This window comes from Dendropsophus ebraccatus, chromosome 4 (genome assembly GCF_027789765.1).
Source record: "Dendropsophus ebraccatus isolate aDenEbr1 chromosome 4, aDenEbr1.pat, whole genome shotgun sequence".
Classification (NCBI taxonomy): Eukaryota; Metazoa; Chordata; class Amphibia; order Anura; family Hylidae; genus Dendropsophus; species Dendropsophus ebraccatus.
Window position 1 is genome coordinate 33,311,843 of NC_091457.1, and position 17,989 is coordinate 33,329,831.

Consider the following 17,989-nt stretch of genomic DNA (forward strand, 5'->3'; position numbering starts at 1 on the left):
ATCCAGGCACCAAAAACAAGTTTATATTTGGCTGAAAGCAGCATAAATGTTATCTAGTCTCCTGCGCATCACTCTGCTTCCTACTTCTGCGATAAACCTGTCTTGGCATGGATGGTCTGCTTAGCCAGTCACTGACTGCAGCGCTATCCCACCTTAATCCATGACTGGCTGAGTGGACCATCACTGGCAAGACAGGTCCGTCTCAGAAGTAGGAAGCATAATCCTAAGCACAGAACTGGATGAGATCACCTAGGGAGGCGGGTATATTTTTTCTCTCTTCCCCAGCCAAAAACTAACTTTTTGGCGCTTAAATAACCCCTTGGTCATTACTTAATTCACTGTCTGTAGGACGTACAAACATTGCACTTGCATTGTTCCAAATGCTGAGCATGAATGCTGCCACAGAAATGCTGTGTATTTATTATAATAAGACAAAGAAAAAAAAATATATAAAATTCAAAACTTATTTTATTTTTAAATTTAACTTAAATCAGCACAATGAGCCCCAGCTCCCCCTATAGAAAACAGAGCACGTCCATGGTAGAAATGAAATCACTGCTGCCCATGTACAGAATTCGAAGCAGCACTTGCTGTAAAAAGAAGCACAATCCCCCTTGGTAAAAGATGCCTAGTAAAATGATTTCTGAGGCCGATATGTAAAACTTTACAATGATAATAAAACACCTCACAAGTCACTTTGTTCTGTGCGCTCCACTTATAAAATTTGTTATTCTTCTTTCCCTTTAAAAAAAAAATTAATTAAAAAATGTTAAAATGTATATATAGTGGCACATTGGGTAACTTCAGAGTATACGCTCATGTTGGATGACCACGTCTTGCAAGACTTCATGCAGATAAATTCATCTCAGTAGTTCAGTCCATCTTCTGGAAATGTCTATGGGTGACTGGAAAGTAGATGATATTGTCCCCAGAAGTAGTGAAGAGCACAGTCACCTTTGTTACGACTGTAAGAAGAGATGAACTGAATTACTATATCATACAACTGAAGTAACATCTAAATGTACCTGCAAAGCATTTGTCACTGTAGTTTCCCATAGATTACATAGCACTAACATTTGGCAGTGCTGTACACAGGTGTTACTAACTGCGCCCACCTCTGGCCTCTACGTCAGAAAAGATATATATGGCTCCTTGAACTTCATATTGATTCAGTCTACTCAATTCTTCAAGGTCCTAATTCAAATGGTGACAAATGCTGAGCCAGGAGAAGCTGGTTGAAAGCCAGGTATTTTCCTGACTGACATCATCTACCTTAGTGTTTTTCTATAGTCCTGAGCCAAGTATGTGCTGGTAAAATAGCTTGGTCATGCACAATGTTGTGTGGTGGAAGTAATGTTCCCATTTTCTTAAAGTTATTCCTTATCCACGGGATAGGGGTAAACAAGCTGACTGATGGGGATCAGACTGTGGGGATCCCAAGATTCTTGAGACAATTTCACCCCTCATCACAAGGTCAGCGAGATAGTCAGGCCCCCACGAATCAGCTTATTATCCCTGATTCTACAAATAAGAGATAAATAGTCAAGATAGTAATCCTCCTGTAAAATCTAACAGTCTTGTGCTGCATTCACACAGTGTTCTGTCAGTATTTTACCTAAGGGTAGCTTCACACGTACCGGATTCGCAGCGGATTTCACGCCGCTGCGTGTGAAGTTGAATGGGTTACATACCTGCAGCGGAATTTTCATTATGCTGCCAGTACGTGACCTGGCCCCTTTAACCCCCCGCAGCCTGTGGCCCGGAGCATACATTACCTGCTCGGCGCCGCGGCTGTGTGTGAGGCTACCGGCTCCCCTCGCTCCCAATCAGCCAATCAGCGCATGGCAGCACTGATTGGCTGATGGGGACCGACGGGAGCCGGGAGACTCACACACAACTGCGGCACCGAGCAGGTAATGTATACTCCGGGCCGGGAAGTTAAAGGGGCCGGGTCACATATCCGCAGGGGAATGAAAATTCGCTGCAAACTCGCAGCGTGAAATCCACTGCGGATCCGGTACGTGTAAAGCTACCCTGAAAACAGAAAAATTTGTATGTCTTTCCATTACAGTATTTCTCAGTGTCAGTCCCACTTCTAGTTTTGGTGAAACACTGACCAAAGCAAGGATCGAAATGGGGCTAAAGTGTGAGAGACCAGACTTAAATGAAACCTGGCAGTGTCTCCAAGGCGGTTATAATACAAGCGTGATACAGCTGCACAACCAGTCAGGTGCTTTATAATACATTCGAGCTGAGCTGCCCAGGTAGGTGACTACAACCTGGATGTTGCCCCCAAAGGTTTTTACCTGCTGTAATAATACAACCACTGACAGTGCCTCTAAATGGTAACTCAGAAGAGCCATTACCTTATTTCCACAGAGAACGTTTAATTCTTCTCACTCTCCGACTCGCCCTTGTCTTTTCTTTTCCATTGCCATAAACTAAGAAACATTTCCCTGAAGCTTTTGTTTCCGGTCATCTGAGCAGCGGCACCTGCGCTTTTGGGACGAGGAAGACCCTGGGGACAATTTATGGAGCAGAAGATTCAGAGAACAAATTGTACAAAGATCACAGCAGTATAAAATCCCCAATCCTTATACAAGTCTGGCAATTTTTTTTCTTAGAATTCTTGCTTTTCCCATGGTACTACTCCTTAAATACATGAATCAATTAGCAAGTGGATGTTACTATTTGGGGTGTGTCCCCTATGCAGTATAACCATGTAATGGGTCAGATTGGCCAAGATGAAGTGTAGCCACCAGGTTTACATTTATGAATAAATGTCCAAAAGGAATAAGAGGAGTAACTCTGTTCCAAGAAAAGGTGCTCTAGAATGGTTTTATGGGAATTCAGGCATGGTCTAAGACGACAGAAGAAATAAGATTCTTTTAAAGAGGAATTCCTATTTCAACTTGATAGCAAGCTGATCTGTTGTGGCCCAATCATAGGATCGCGAATGTAGGCAAAGCTGTTCTCGGAATAGCGGTGTGTTTGGCTATCACTCCATTTATTCTCTCCAAACATTTCTAAGTTCAGTGCTCGGCGGCCCCTCACAGAACGAATGAAACACTGTATTGTATACACCAGGGAATGGGTGTAGTATAAACGTCATATTATTGAGGGATGTGTAACAGATATTGGGGATCTCTGTCTGTGGCGCTTGCCATTTTTAAATGATAAACTCTACTTTCTGGACTAGACCTGTGTTCTACTGAGAATTGAAGGACTAGACAAGCAACACGTGGTACAGACAGTGCTTCAAAAAAAAAAAAAAAAAAAAGAAGTTAAATCCTTCATATCAAGCAACCATTACCGTGAAGCTTTTGTCAAATTCATCACTCATCCTTCGCAGCTCTCGCCCATACCGAGCAGCAACCATTAGGGAAGATGGAGCAGAGCGGGACCGTGAACGGAACTGGTTGAGTTCGCCAACGCTGTCTGTCTCCAGGGGTGGTTCTGAGGCAGATTCTGTGCGGCTACGGGGCTCTTTTCCTTTATACAATACAAAAAAAAAAATGCTGTACATAACAAACAGTAAAAGACAAATGGATGAAGATAGATAGATGATATACACACACCTAGCTATAGCCAGTGTAAACTAGGAACCAGCTAGTACATCTGTACCCAGATTCTGAGAAGATTTGTCAGACAATACTATAGGTAACTGGGAAGCTATCAGGCTCACTTCCCTCAGCCACAAGTAAAAGGAAGGAGAATAAAACCTGTATTTTTTGCAAGCGTTAGGGTCCTTTTACACGCACAGATAAATTGCTTGTTTAGCAAAAACGAAAAGTGATGATTTTTTTCTTTTAAACGATATACATTTAGATGAGAGGATAAATCGCTATGAAGAGTTGTTAATGTGATCGTAACTGCATTTGTATATATATTCTGTGAATATTCCTTATTGCGTTCGTATCTATATACTGTGACCATTGAGTGTTTACACTGAAAGACTTCAGAATGATTAACAATGATTTTAAGGTCAGCTCTAAAAATGTGATCAACGTTATAGCGTTACAGAATCTACAGTGTAGTAGGGTATAGTACATCAGGTGACTGTATCTAAGGTGTAGTAGGGTATGGTACATGAGGTGACTGTATCTATGGTGTAGCAGGGTACGGTACATCAGGTTACAGAATCTACAGTGTAGTAGGGTACGGTACATAAGGTGACTGTATCTACAGTGTAGTAGGGTACGGTACATAAGGTGACTATGGTGTAGCAGGGTACAGTACATGAGGTGACTGTATCTAAGGTGTAGCAAGATACAGTACATCGGGTGACTGTATCTATGGTGTAGCAGGGTACAGTACATGAGGTGACTATCTAAGGTGTAGCAAGATACAGTACATCGGGTGACTGTATCTATGGTGTAGCAGGGTACAGTACATGAGGTGACTGTATCTAAGGTGTAGCAAGATACAGTACATCGGGTGACTGTATCTATGGTGTAGCAGGGCACAGTACATCGAGTGACTATCTATGGTGTAGCAGGGTACAGTACATCGGGTGACTATGATCTAGTAGGGTATAGTACATCAGGTGACTGTATCTATAGTGTAGCAGGGTACAGTACAACAGGTGACTATCTATGGTGTAGCAGGGTAGAGTACATAGGGTGACTGTATCTATGGTGTAGCAGGGTACAGTACATCGGGTGACTATGATGTAGTAGGGTATAGTACATCAGGTGACTGTATCTATGGTGTAGCAGGGTACGGTACAGTACATTGGGTAACTGTATCTATGGTGTAGCAGGGTATAGTACATCGGGTGACTATGGTGTAGCAGGGTACAGTACATCGGGTGACTGTATCTATGGTGTAGCAGGGTACAGTACATCAGGTTACCATCTATGGTGTAGCAGGTACAGTACATCAGGTTACTATATCTATGGTGTAGTGGGGAATAGTACATCAGATGACTATCTATCCCAGGGGTCCTCAACTGGCGGACCGTGGTCTGAACGCGGACTGCGGAGGCCAGCTGTCCGGACCCCTGCTTTGTATACCTGTCAACGACATATGAACAAATTTTCGTTCGTAATTTGTTGCTGCATTTACACTGGCAGATTATCGCTTAGATTTGAACAATTTAACATTTTTTTGCCCAATAATTGGCCCATGTAAAAGGCCCTTAAGGGTATATTCACATGCCGCAGAAACAGCTGAGACTGTACCATTCATCTGAATGGGGTTTAGAAATCCATAAACATGCATCGGCAATAACCACATTTAGATATATGAAATCACATCCCAGTATTAGTAATGGGAAAGCTGACAACTTTGGGCCCATTCAATAGGTGAAAGGTCTCCCTCACTCAGAATGAAGCACATCCCTGGCTACCATTATGGAGGTGTAGCGTTACCTTTGCCCCGTCTCAGGTTAGGAGAACTCCGATATCCTTTAGCTCCTTTATAGGTTGGGGGATCCGTTCCTGGGAGCGATGCTCCTTGCTCAGGTTGTGGGAATTCTTCTATGGAAAACATAGAGGATGGAGAAGAGTCTGCCATCTGCAATATCAGAAAAAAAGAGATAAAAAGAGGCCTAAGAATGTCTCTGTATATGAAGGGGTAAGAATGAGAACACATTACGACTACCGACACCGCCGGTCGATCAGCCGATTGAAAGGGTTGCTCCCTTTTCACTCCCTGACAAGTATACCCCCACACTGTAGTGTGAGCTGTGTCTGGTAGGAAGTGAAGGGGCCACAGTACTCAGACCAGTCAGCTAACTATAGGAGTCACAGTACACAGTGCTTTACAATGTTTCATCAGGAACAGTGCCATATGCCCGTAGTGTTTGTATCTGGTACTGCAGCCAAGTCTAGTAAACAATGAAGAGGCCGGAGCCCTTATCTGAACTTACTTGACCTAAAGATAGATTGGAAAAAACCCTTTAAAAATAGATCATCATCTGGAACTGGCATGTAGCCAGAAACAAAGTTCCCTTCAACTTTCTTAGTTATAGTGTTAACAGGTTCCAGACTGTTGTGCAATAGTCATGAGCCTGGGGTCCCCAGAGGTTAACACACGAGAGCAAACAGGTATATAACACATTAAGACTTCTATGGGGCTCCATCTAGGTATCACACCAATTTCATAGATGGATACAGAGATTGTTTTGGTGTGATTCTGGGTCACGTTCCATTGGACAGCACATTGGAGAACGCACCATACTGAAACCTCAGTAGATACTTTGCCCTCTATGAGCAAGACCTCCGGATGCTGCTTGTTTTTTTTTTTTATATTAGACTTTGTTCTCTAGATGACTGTGCCATATGAGTCACCTCTATCTGTAGTCAGTACATCACATATATAGTATCATACAGTCACCTCGTGTACGGTACTGTCTGGTGATTGTGTCTAAGTGGTGAATTATTTCATGTATGGCAATTGTATCTGTGGTGAGATACTGGTTGGAGAATCACTTCCTACAGTACTTTTTGATACTGTATCCATCCTATAGTACCGTCTGCTACTGTATCCTGAAGTACTGTCTGTTATTAGATCCCTATATCTAATATAGATTCCCTATAGTACCATCTGTCACTGTAGCTATTCTATATGTTATGTTATTGTATATATAATGTAGTAGGGTACAGGTACATCAGGTTACAGTACATCAGGTGACTGTATCTATGGTGTAGCAGGGTACAGTACATCGGGTGACTGTATCTATGGTGTAGCAGGGTACAGTACATCGGGTGACTGTATCTATGGTGTAGCAGGGTACAGTACATCGGGTGACTGTATCTATGGTGTAGCAGGGTACAGTACATCGGGTGACTATCTATGGTGTAGCAGGGTACAGTACATCGGGTGACTATCTATGGTGTAGCAAGGTATGGTACATCGGGTGACTGTATCTATGGTGTAGCAGGTTATAATACATCAGGTGACTGCATCTATGGCGTAGTAGGGTATAGTACATCAGATGACTATCTATCCCAGGGGTCCTCAACTGGCGGACCGCGGAGGCCAGCTGTCCGTACCCCTGTCCGGAGTGCTCATAGTTACTGAGCAGCAGCACTGACAGAGAGGGAGCCATTGGCTCCCTTCCTGTCAGTCACCACTCACTGGCCGCAGCGGTCACAAGAGGCCGCACTCTGCCTCTGGTGACGTCACTGGAGTGCCAGCGCCAGGGCAAGGTAAGAGCGGCCACAGGAGCAAAGAGAAGAGGAGAGGAGATGCCCGGATCCAGGTGAGTATAAGTTTTTTGGTTTTTTTTATGTTATATGCTAGATGGGAGGGGGGAGCACAGGGAATCTATATAATTCCTACTCCGAATGGTCCCCGGTAATAAGTGGTGTACCCCAAGGGTCAGTACTGGGCCCTCTTCTGTTTAACTTGTTTATTAATGATATTGAGAATGGAATTAACAGCAATGTTTCTATCTTTGCAGATGACACCAAGCTTTGTAGTACAGTACAGTCTATGGAGGATGTGCAGATGTTACAGGATGACTTAGACACTCTGAGTGTTTGGGCGTCCACTTGGCAAATGAGGTTCAATGTGGATAAATGTAAAGTTATGCACCTGGGTACTAATAACCCGCATGCATCATATGTCCTGGGGGAGTTACTCTGGGAGAGTCACTGATGGAGAAGGATCTGGGTGTACTTGTAGATAATAGACTACAGAACAGTACACAATGTCAGTCAGCTGCTTCTAAGGCCAGTAGGATATTGTCATGCATTAAAACAGGCATGGACTCTCGGGACAGGGATATAATATTACCGCTTTATAAAGCTTTGGTGCGGCCCCATCTGGAGTATGCCGTCCAGTTTTGGAACCCGATTCATAAAAAGGATGTTCTAGAGCTGGAGAGGGTACAAAGACGGGCAACTAAACTAATAAGGGGAATGGAGCATCTTAGTTATGAGGAGAGATTAAAAGAATTACATTTGTTTAGTCTGGAGAAGAGACGTTTAAGGGGAGATATGATTAACTTATTTAAATATATAAATGGCCCCTACAAGAGATATGGGGAAAAGATGTTCCAGGTAAAACCCCCTCAAAGGACAAGAGGGCACTGCCTCCGCCTGGAGAAAAAAAGGTTCAATCTCCGGAGGCGACAAGCCTTCTTTACCATGAGAACTGTGAATCTGTGGAACAGTCTACCACAGGATCTGGTCACAGCAAAAACAGTAGAGGGCTTCAAAACAGGGCTAGACAAGTTCTTAGACCAAAATAATATAGATGCATATGTATAGAACATATCACCCCTCCCCCTTCCCTGTATCCATCCCCTCCTTGGTTGAACTTGATGGACATGTGTCTTTTTTCAACCGTATTAACTATGTAACTATGTAACTATGTAATTAAGGGAACACACAGCAGGGGTCTATATACTACTGGGGGGGAGCACACAGCGGGGCTATATACTACTGGGGGAGCACACAGCGGGGGCTATATACTACTGGGGGAGCACACAGCGGGGGGCTATATACTACTGGGGGAGCACACAGCGGGGGGCTATATACTACTGGGGGAGCACACAGCGGGGGGCTATATACTACTGGGGGAGCACACAGCGGGGGGCTATATACTACTGGGGGAGCACACAGCGGGGGCGATATACTACTGGGGGAGCACACAGCGGGGGGCTATATACTACTGGGGGAGCACACAGCGGGGGGCTATATACTACTGGGGGAGCACACAGCGGGGGGCTATATACTACTGGGGGAGCACACAGCGGGGAGGGCTATATACTACTGGGGGAGCACACAGCGGGGGGGCTATATACTACTGGTGGAGCACACAGCGGGGGGCTATATACTACTGGTGGAGCACACAGCAGGGTGCTATATACTACTGGGGGAGAACAGAGCGGGGGGCTATATACTACTGGGGGAGCACAGAGCGGGGGTCTATATACTACTGGGGGAGCACAGAGCGGGGGTCTATATACTACTGGGGGAGCAGACAGCGGGGGTCTATATACTACTAGGGGAGCACACAGCGGGGGTCTATATACTACTGGGGGAGCACACAGCGGGGGTCTATATACTACTGGGGGAGCACACAGCGGGGGTCTATATACTACTGGGGGAGCACACAGTGGGGGTCTATATACTACTGAATGAAATCAAAAGCAAAGATATGTGCTATAATGGCAAAATCGGCACACCAGATAATGGAGATATAAAAGTACTTTATTGATAAGGTACACAATACAAAAATTGCAAAGTCCCACTTAAAACCATTTAAAAATCCAAAACTCCAGGGAAAGCATATGGTCTAATGCAATCCAAGACAAGCAGCCCCATAACTGATATGTACTACCCCTATCATATAAAACAATACATACACATGGATATATGTATATCCATGCGCCTGACAGGTCACCAAATCAAAAATGTTACACACATACATAAGAAACCAAATATATAGTGGATATAAATAAATGATGAAACAATATAGCAAAATATATACTACTGGGGGAGCACACAGCGGGGGGCTATATACTACTGGGGGAGAACACAGCGGGGGTCTATATACTACTAGGGGAGCACACAGCGGGGAGCTATATACTACTGGGGGAGAACACAGCGGGGAGCTATATACAACTGGGGGAGAACACAGCGGGGAGCTATATACTACTGGGGGAGAACACAGCGGGGAGCTATATACTACTGGGGGAGAACACAGCAGGGAGCTATATACTACTGGGGGAGAACACAGCGGGGAGCTATATACTACTGGGGGAGAACACAGCGGGGAGCTATAAACTACTGGGGGAGAACACAGCGGGGGCAATATATTACTTGGGGAGCGCACAGTGGGCAATATACTACTTGGGGAGCGCACAGGGGGCTATATACTTCTGGGGGCAGTCACCCCCTTTGTACCGAATTTCAAAGGGCCGGTGAGAGAGAAAAAAATGCCAGTTTTGCCACTAATAAGCATTAATTCTGTATGTTAATAGTTTAACAACGTTTGTGAAAAGTAATAAAACATGTTTCCTACTGATGTTCAGTTCGGACCTTCACCTGACAATAGACCCCGGTAAGTGAACCTTGACTAAAAGTTGCTGAGTACCCCTGATCTATCCTGTAGTACATCAGCTACCTACAGTGTAGTAGGATATAGTACATCAGGCGACTGTATCTATGGTGTAGCAGGGTACGGTACATCAGGTTACAGTATCTATGGTGTAGCAGGGTATAGTACATCAGGTTACAGTATCTATGGTGTAGCAGGGTATAGTACATCAGATGACTGTATCTATGGTGTATTAGGGTACAGTACATCAGGTGACTGTATCTATGGTGTTTTAGGGTACAGTACATCATGTGACTGTATCTATCCTGTAGCAAATCAGGTTACAGTCTCTATGGTGTATTAGGGTACAGTACATTATGTGACTGTATCTATGGTGTATTAGGGTACAGTACATCAGGTGACTGCATCTATCCTGTAGCACATCAGATCACTGTATCTAGGGTGTATTAGGGTACAGTACAGTACATCAGGTGACTGTATCTATGGTGTATTAGGGTACAGTACATCATGTGACTATCTATCCTGTAGCACATCAGGTCACTGTATCTAGGGTGTATTAGGGTACAGTACATCAGGTGACTGTATCTATGGTGTAGCAGGGTACAGTACATCAGGTGACTGTATCTATGGTGTATTAGGGCACAGTACATCAGGTGACTGTATCTATGGTGTATTAGGGCACAGTACATCATGTGACTATCAATCCTGTAGCAAATCAGGTTACAGTCTCTATGGTGTATTAGGGTACAGTAAATTATGTGACTGTATCTATGGTGTATTAGGGTACAGTACATCAGGTGACTGTATCTATGGTGTATTAGGGTACAGTACATCAGGTGACTGCATCTATCCTGTAGCACATCAGGTCACTGTATCTAGGGTGTATTAGGGTACAGTACATCAGGTGACTGTATCTATGGTGTATTAGGGTACAGTACATAATGTGACTGTATCTATCCTGTAGCACATCAGGTCACTGTATCTAGGGTGTATTAGGGTACAGTACATCAGGTGACTGTATCTATGGTGTAGCAGGGTACAGTACATCAGGTGACTGTATCTATGGTGCATTAGGGTACAGTACATCAGGTGACTGTATCTATGGTGTAGCAGGGTACAGTACATTGGGTGACTGTATCTATGGTGTATTAGGGTACAGTACATCAGGTGACTGTATCTATCCTGTAGTACATGAGGTGACTGTATCTATGGTGTATTAGGGTACAGTACATCAGGTGACTGTATCTATAGTGTATTAGGGTACAGTACATCAGGTGACTGTATCTATGGTGTATTAGGGTACAGTACATCAGGTGACTGTATCTATGGTGTATTAGGGTACAGTACATCAGGTGACTGTATCTATGGTGTAGCAGGGTACAGTACATCAGGTGACTGTATCTATGGTGTATTAGGGTACAGTACATCAGGTGACTGTATCTAGGGTGTATTAGGGCACAGTACATCAGGTGACTGTATCTATGGTGTATTAGGGCACAGTACATCATGTGTCTATCAATCCTGTAGCAAATCAGGTTACAGTCTCTATGGTGTATTAGGGTACAGTAAATTATGTGACTGTATCTATGGTGTATTAGGGTACAGTACATCAGGTGACTGCATCTATCCTGTAGCACATCAGGTCACTGTATCTAGGGTGTATTAGGGTACAGTACATCAGGTGACTGTATCTATGGTGTATTAGGGTACAGTACATAATGTGACTGTATCTATCCTGTAGCACATCAGGTCACTGTATCTAGGGTGTATTAGGGTACAGTACATCAGGTGACTGTATCTATGGTGTATTAGGGTACAGTACATCAGGTGACTGTATCTATGGTGTAGCAGGGTACAGTACATCAGGTGACTGTATCTATGGTGCATTAGGGTACAGTACATCAGGTGACTGTATCTATGGTGCATTAGGGTACAGTACATCAGGTGACTGTATCTATGGTGCATTAGGGTACAGTACATCAGGTGACTGTATCTATGGTGCATTAGGGTACAGTACATCAGGTGACTGTATCTATGGTGTAGCAGGGTACAGTACATTGGGTGACTATCTATCCTGTAGCACATCAGGTGACTATCTAGGGTGTATTAGGGTACAGTACATCAGGTGACTGTATCTATCCTGTAGTACATGAGGTGACTGTATCTATGGTGTATTAGGTTACAGTACATCAGGTGACTGTATCTATGGTGTATTAGGGTACAGTACATCAGGTGACTGTATCTATGATGTATTAGGGTACAGTACATCAGGTGACTGTATCTATCCTGTAGCACATCAGGTGACTGTATCTAGGGTGTATTAGGGTACAGTACATCAGGTGACTGTATCTATACTGTAGCACATCAGGTCACTGTATCTAGGGTGTATTAGGGTACAGTACATCAGGTGACTGTATCTATGATGTATTAGGGTACAGTACATCAGGTGACTGTATCTATCCTGTAGCACATCAGGTGACTGTATCTATGGTGTATTAGGGTACAGTACATCAGGTGACTGTATCTATGGTGTATTAGGGTACAGTACATCAGGTGACTGTATCTATCCTGTAGTACATCAGGTGACTGTATCTAGGGTGTATTAGGGTACAGTACATCAGGTGACTGTATCTAGGGTGTATTAGGGTACAGTACATCAGGTGACTGTATCTAGGGTGTATTAGGGTACAGTACATCAGGTGACTGTATCTAGGGTGTATTAGGGTACAGTACATCAGGTGACTGTATCTAGGGTGTATTAGGGTACAGTACATCAGGTGACTGTATCTAGGGTGTATTAGGGTACAGTACATCAGGTGACTGTATCTAGGGTGTATTAGGGTACAGTACATCAGGTGACTGTATCTAGGGTGTATTAGGGTACAGTACACTCAGGTGACTGTATCTAGGGTGTATTAGGGTACAGTACATCAGGTGACTGTATCTAGGGTGTATTAGGGTACAGTACATCAGGTGACTGTATCTAGGGTGTATTAGGGTACAGTACATCAGGTGACTGTATCTAGGGGTATAGGGTACAGTACATCAGGTGACTGTATCTAGGGTGTATTAGGGTACAGTACATCAGGTGACTGTATCTATGGTGTATTAGGGTACAGTACATCAGGTGACTGTATCTATGGTGTATTAGGGTACAGTACATCAGGTGACTGTATCTATGGTGTATTAGGGTACAGTACATCAGGTGACTGTATCTATGGTGTATTAGGTACAGTACATCAGGTGACTGTATCTATGGTGTATTAGGGTACAGTACATCAGGTGACTGTATCTATGGTGTATTAGGGTACAGTACATCAGGTGACTGTATCTATGGTGTATTAGGGTACAGTACATCAGGTGACTGTATCTATGGTGTATTAGGGTACAGTACATCAGGTGACTGTATCTATGGTGTATTAGGGTACAGTACATCAGGTGACTGTATCTATGGTGTATTAGGGTACAGTACATCAGGTGACTGTATCTATGATGTATTAGGGTACAGTACATCAGGTGACTGTATCTATCCTGTAGCACATCAGGTGACTGTATCTAGGGTGTATTAGGGTACAGTACATCAGGTGACTGTATCTATACTGTAGCACATCAGGTCACTGTATCTAGGGTGTATTAGGGTACAGTACATCAGGTGACTATCTATGATGTATTAGGGTACAGTACATCAGGTGACTGTATCTATCCTGTAGCACATCAGGTGACTGTATCTAGGGTGTATTAGGGTACAGTACATCAGGTGACTGTATCTATACTGTAGCACATCAGGTCACTGTATCTAGGGTGTATTAGGGTACAGTACATCAGGTGACTGTATCTATGGTGTATTAGGGTACAGTACATCAGGTGACTGTATCTATGGTGTATTAGGGTACAGTACATCAGGTGACTGTATCTATGATGTATTAGGGTACAGTACATCAGGTGACTGTATCTATCCTGTAGCACATCAGGTGACTGTATCTAGGGTGTATTAGGGTACAGTACTTCAGGTGACTGTATCTATGGTGTATTAGGGTACAGTACATCAGGTGACTGTATCTATGGTGTATTAGGGTACAGTACATCAGGTGACTGTATCTATGATGTATTAGGGTACAGTACATCAGGTGACTGTATCTATCCTGTAGCACATCAGGTCACTGTATCTAGGGTGTATTAGGGTACAGTACATCAGGTGACTGTATCTATGATGTATTAGGGTACAGTACATCAGGTGACTGTATCTATCCTGTAGCACATCAGGTGACTGTATCTATGGTGTATTAGGGTACAGTACATCAGGTGACTGCATCTATCCTGTAGCACATCAGGTCACTGTATCTAGGGTGTATTAGGGTACAGTACAGTACATCAGGTGACTGTATCTATGGTGTATCAGGGTACAGTACATCATGTGACTATCTATCCTGTAGCACATCAGGTCACTGTATCTAGGGTGTATTAGGGTACAGTACATCAGGTGACTGTATCTATGGTGTAGCAGGGTACAGTACATCAGGTGACTGTATCTATGGTGTATTAGGGCACAGTACATCAGGTGACTGTATCTATGGTGTATTAGGGCACAGTACATCATGTGACTATCAATCCTGTAGCAAATCAGGTTACAGTCTCTATGGTGTATTAGGGTACAGTAAATTATGTGACTGTATCTATGGTGTATTAGGGTACAGTACATCAGGTGACTGCATCTATCCTGTAGCACATCAGGTCACTGTATCTAGGGTGTATTAGGGTACAGTACATCAGGTGACTGTATCTATGGTGTAGCAGGGTACAGTACATCAGGTGACTGTATCTATGGTGCATTAGAGTACAGTACATCAGGTGACTGTATCTATGGTGTAGCAGGGTACAGTACATTGGGTGACTATCTATCCTGTAGCACATCAGGTCACTGTATCTAGGGTGTATTAGGGTACAGTACATCAGGTGACTGTATCTATCCTGTAGTACATGAGGTGACTGTATCTATGGTGTATTAGGGTACAGTACATCAGGTGACTGTATCTATAGTGTATTAGGGTACAGTACATCAGGTGACTGTATCTATGGTGTATTAGGGTACAGTACATCATGTGACTGTATCTATCCTGTAGCACATCAGGTGACTGTATCTAGGGTGTATTAGGGTACAGTACATCAGGTGACTGTATCTATGGTGTATTAGGGCACAGTACATCAGGTGACTGTATCTATGGTGTATTAGGGCACAGTACATCATGTGACTATCAATCCTGTAGCAAATCAGGTTACAGTCTCTATGGTGTATTAGGGTACAGTAAATTATGTGACTGTATCTATGGTGTATTAGGGTACAGTACATCAGGTGACTGCATCTATCCTGTAGCACATCAGGTCACTGTATCTAGGGTGTATTAGGGTACAGTACATCAGGTGACTGTATCTATGGTGTATTAGGGTACAGTACATAATGTGACTGTATCTATCCTGTAGCACATCAGGTCACTGTATCTAGGGTGTATTAGGGTACAGTACATCAGGTGACTGTATCTATGGTGTAGCAGGGTACAGTACATCAGGTGACTGTATCTATGGTGCATTAGGGTACAGTACATCAGGTGACTGTATCTATAGTGTATTAGGGTACAGTACATCAGGTGACTGTATCTATGGTGTATTAGGGTACAGTACATCAGGTGACTGTATCTATGGTGTATTAGGGTACAGTACATCAGGTGACTGTATCTATGATGTATTAGGGTACAGTACATCAGGTGACTGTATCTATCCTGTAGCACATCAGGTGACTGTATCTAGGGTGTATTAGGGTACAGTACATCAGGTGACTGTATCTATACTGTAGCACATCAGGTCACTGTATCTAGGGTGTATTAGGGTACAGTACATCAGGTGACTGTATCTATGATGTATTAGGGTACAGTACATCAGGTGACTGTATCTATGGTGTATTAGTGACTGTATCTATGGTGTATTAGGGTACAGTACATCATGTGACTGTATCTATCCTGTAGCACATCAGGTGACTGTATCTAGGGTGTATTAGGGTACAGTACATCAGGTGACTGTATCTATGGTGTATTAGGGTACAGTACATCAGGTGACTGTATCTATGGTGTATTAGGGTACAGTACATCAGGTGACTGTATCTATGGTGTATTAGGGTACAGTACATCAGGTGACTGTATCTATGATGTATTAGGGTACAGTACATCAGGTGACTGTATCTATCCTGTAGCACATCAGGTGACTGTATCTAGGGTGTATTAGGGTACAGTACATCAGGTGACTGTATCTATACTGTAGCACATCAGGTGACTGTATCTAGGGTGTATTAGGGTACAGTACATAAGGAGACTGTATCTATACTGTAGCACATCAGGTCACTGTATCTAGGGTGTATTAGGGTACAGTACATCAGGTGACTGTATCTATGATGTATTAGGGTACAGTACATCAGGTGACTGTATCTATCCTGTAGTACATCAGGTGACTGTATCTAGGGTGTAGCAGGGTACAGTACATCAGGTGACTGTATCTATGGTGTATTAGGGTACAGTACATCAGGTGACTGTATCTATCCTGTAGCACATCAGGTGACTGTATCTAGGGTGTATTAGGGTACAGTACATCAGGTGACTGTATCTATACTGTAGCACATCAGGTCACTGTATCTAGGGTGTATTAGGGTACAGTACATCAGGTGACTGTATCTATGATGTATTAGGGTACAGTACATCAGGTGACTGTATCTAGGGTGTATTAGGGTACAGTACATCAGGTGACTGTATCTATACTGTAGCATATCAGGTCACTGTATCTAGGGTGTATTAGGGTACAGTACATCAGGTGACTGTATCTATGGTGTATTAGGGTACAGTACATCAGGTGACTGTATCTATGGATCTATGGTGTATTAGGGTACAGTACATCAGGTGACTGTATCTATGATGTATTAGGGTACAGTACATCAGGTGACTGTATCTATCCTGTAGCACATCAGGTGACTGTATCTAGGGTGTATTAGGGTACAGTACATCAGGTGACTGTATCTATGGTGTATTAGGGTACAGTACATCAGGTGACTGTATCTATGATGTATTAGGGTACAGTACATCAGGTGACTGTATCTATCCTGTAGTACATCGGGTGACTGTATCTAGGGTGTAGCAGGGTACAGTACATCAGGTGACTGTATCTAGGGTGTAGCAGGGTACAGTACATCAGGTGACTGTATCTATGGTGTATTAGGGTACAGTACATCAGGTGACTGTATCTATGGTGTATTAGGGTACAGTACATCAGGTGACTGTATCTATGGTGTATTAGGGTACAGTACATCAGGTGACTGTATCTATCCTGTAGCACATCAGGTTACAGTCTCTATGGTATAAGATGTCTGGTGTCTGTTCTCCTGTATCATGTGGCCGTGGTCCCCTCCGCACTCCATTCCCCCTGTACACCTCCTCCCTTCACACCACAGCGTTACCTCGGATCAGTCTGGCCGCTCCGGGCCCCGCACTCCGCCGTCACCGTGCAGTCCCGGGCTCCCTGGGACGCCGCTGGCCGCCTCTGTCTAGCTTTTGCTCCTCCCCCACTCCATGTTTACTTTACACTTTCCTTCCGGGTTTCTCTGACAATCTCCGCCCCGCCTCTGTTTCCCAGGTAACCACCTCCTGCGTCAACCAATCATTCCCCTGTATGGCATCAAGCACCGCCCTCAAATCCTGTGTATACGTCCCACGTGACATGTAAACTACCGGTAACCATGATAACAGGATAGCTGCCGGAATGCATAGAGTTAAATAAGGTCATGTGACGAGGGGAAGAAATAATAACACTGCAGGGAACTGGGAGGAGAGAGACATAGCCTGGTATGGGGGCTGTGCCAGAGAGGGCTGATAGAGGAGGACTGATGGGGGGGGAATGATGGGAAGACATGTACAGGAGGACTGATGGGGGGGTGTAGGGG

The 17,989-nt window shown here is 43.9% G+C and overlaps 1 protein-coding gene across 1 annotated transcript; it reads right to left on the reverse strand.

The window, feature by feature from the left end:
- Nucleotides 1-450: 450 nt before the first annotated feature.
- BAD (BCL2 associated agonist of cell death) lies at nt 451-17,681 on the reverse strand. The gene is made up of 5 exons (XM_069968271.1): nt 17,507-17,681; nt 5,373-5,517; nt 3,314-3,492; nt 2,367-2,518; nt 451-965 (listed from the first exon to the last, which is right to left on the reverse strand). The coding sequence occupies exons 2-4, from the start codon at nt 5,515-5,517 to the stop codon at nt 2,387-2,389; spliced, it is 456 nt and encodes a 151-aa protein (XP_069824372.1). The 5' UTR covers nt 17,507-17,681; the 3' UTR covers nt 451-965; nt 2,367-2,386.
- Nucleotides 17,682-17,989: the final 308 nt, after the last annotated feature.

What these genes read in the sequence shown, in the direction of transcription:
- BAD (XM_069968271.1), bottom strand. Translation starts at nt 5,517, where the DNA reads ATGGCAGACTCTTCTCCATCCTCTATGTTTTCCATAGAAGAATTCCCA. An exon ending in TAACCTGAGACGGGGCAAAG is followed by an intron (nt 3,493 to 5,372) that starts GTAACGCTACAC and finishes TATTGTATAAAG; the next exon opens with GAAAAGAGCCCCGTAGCCGC. An exon ending in AATTTGACAAAAGCTTCACG is followed by an intron (nt 2,519 to 3,313) that starts GTAATGGTTGCT and finishes AATTGTCCCCAG; the next exon opens with GGTCTTCCTCGTCCCAAAAG.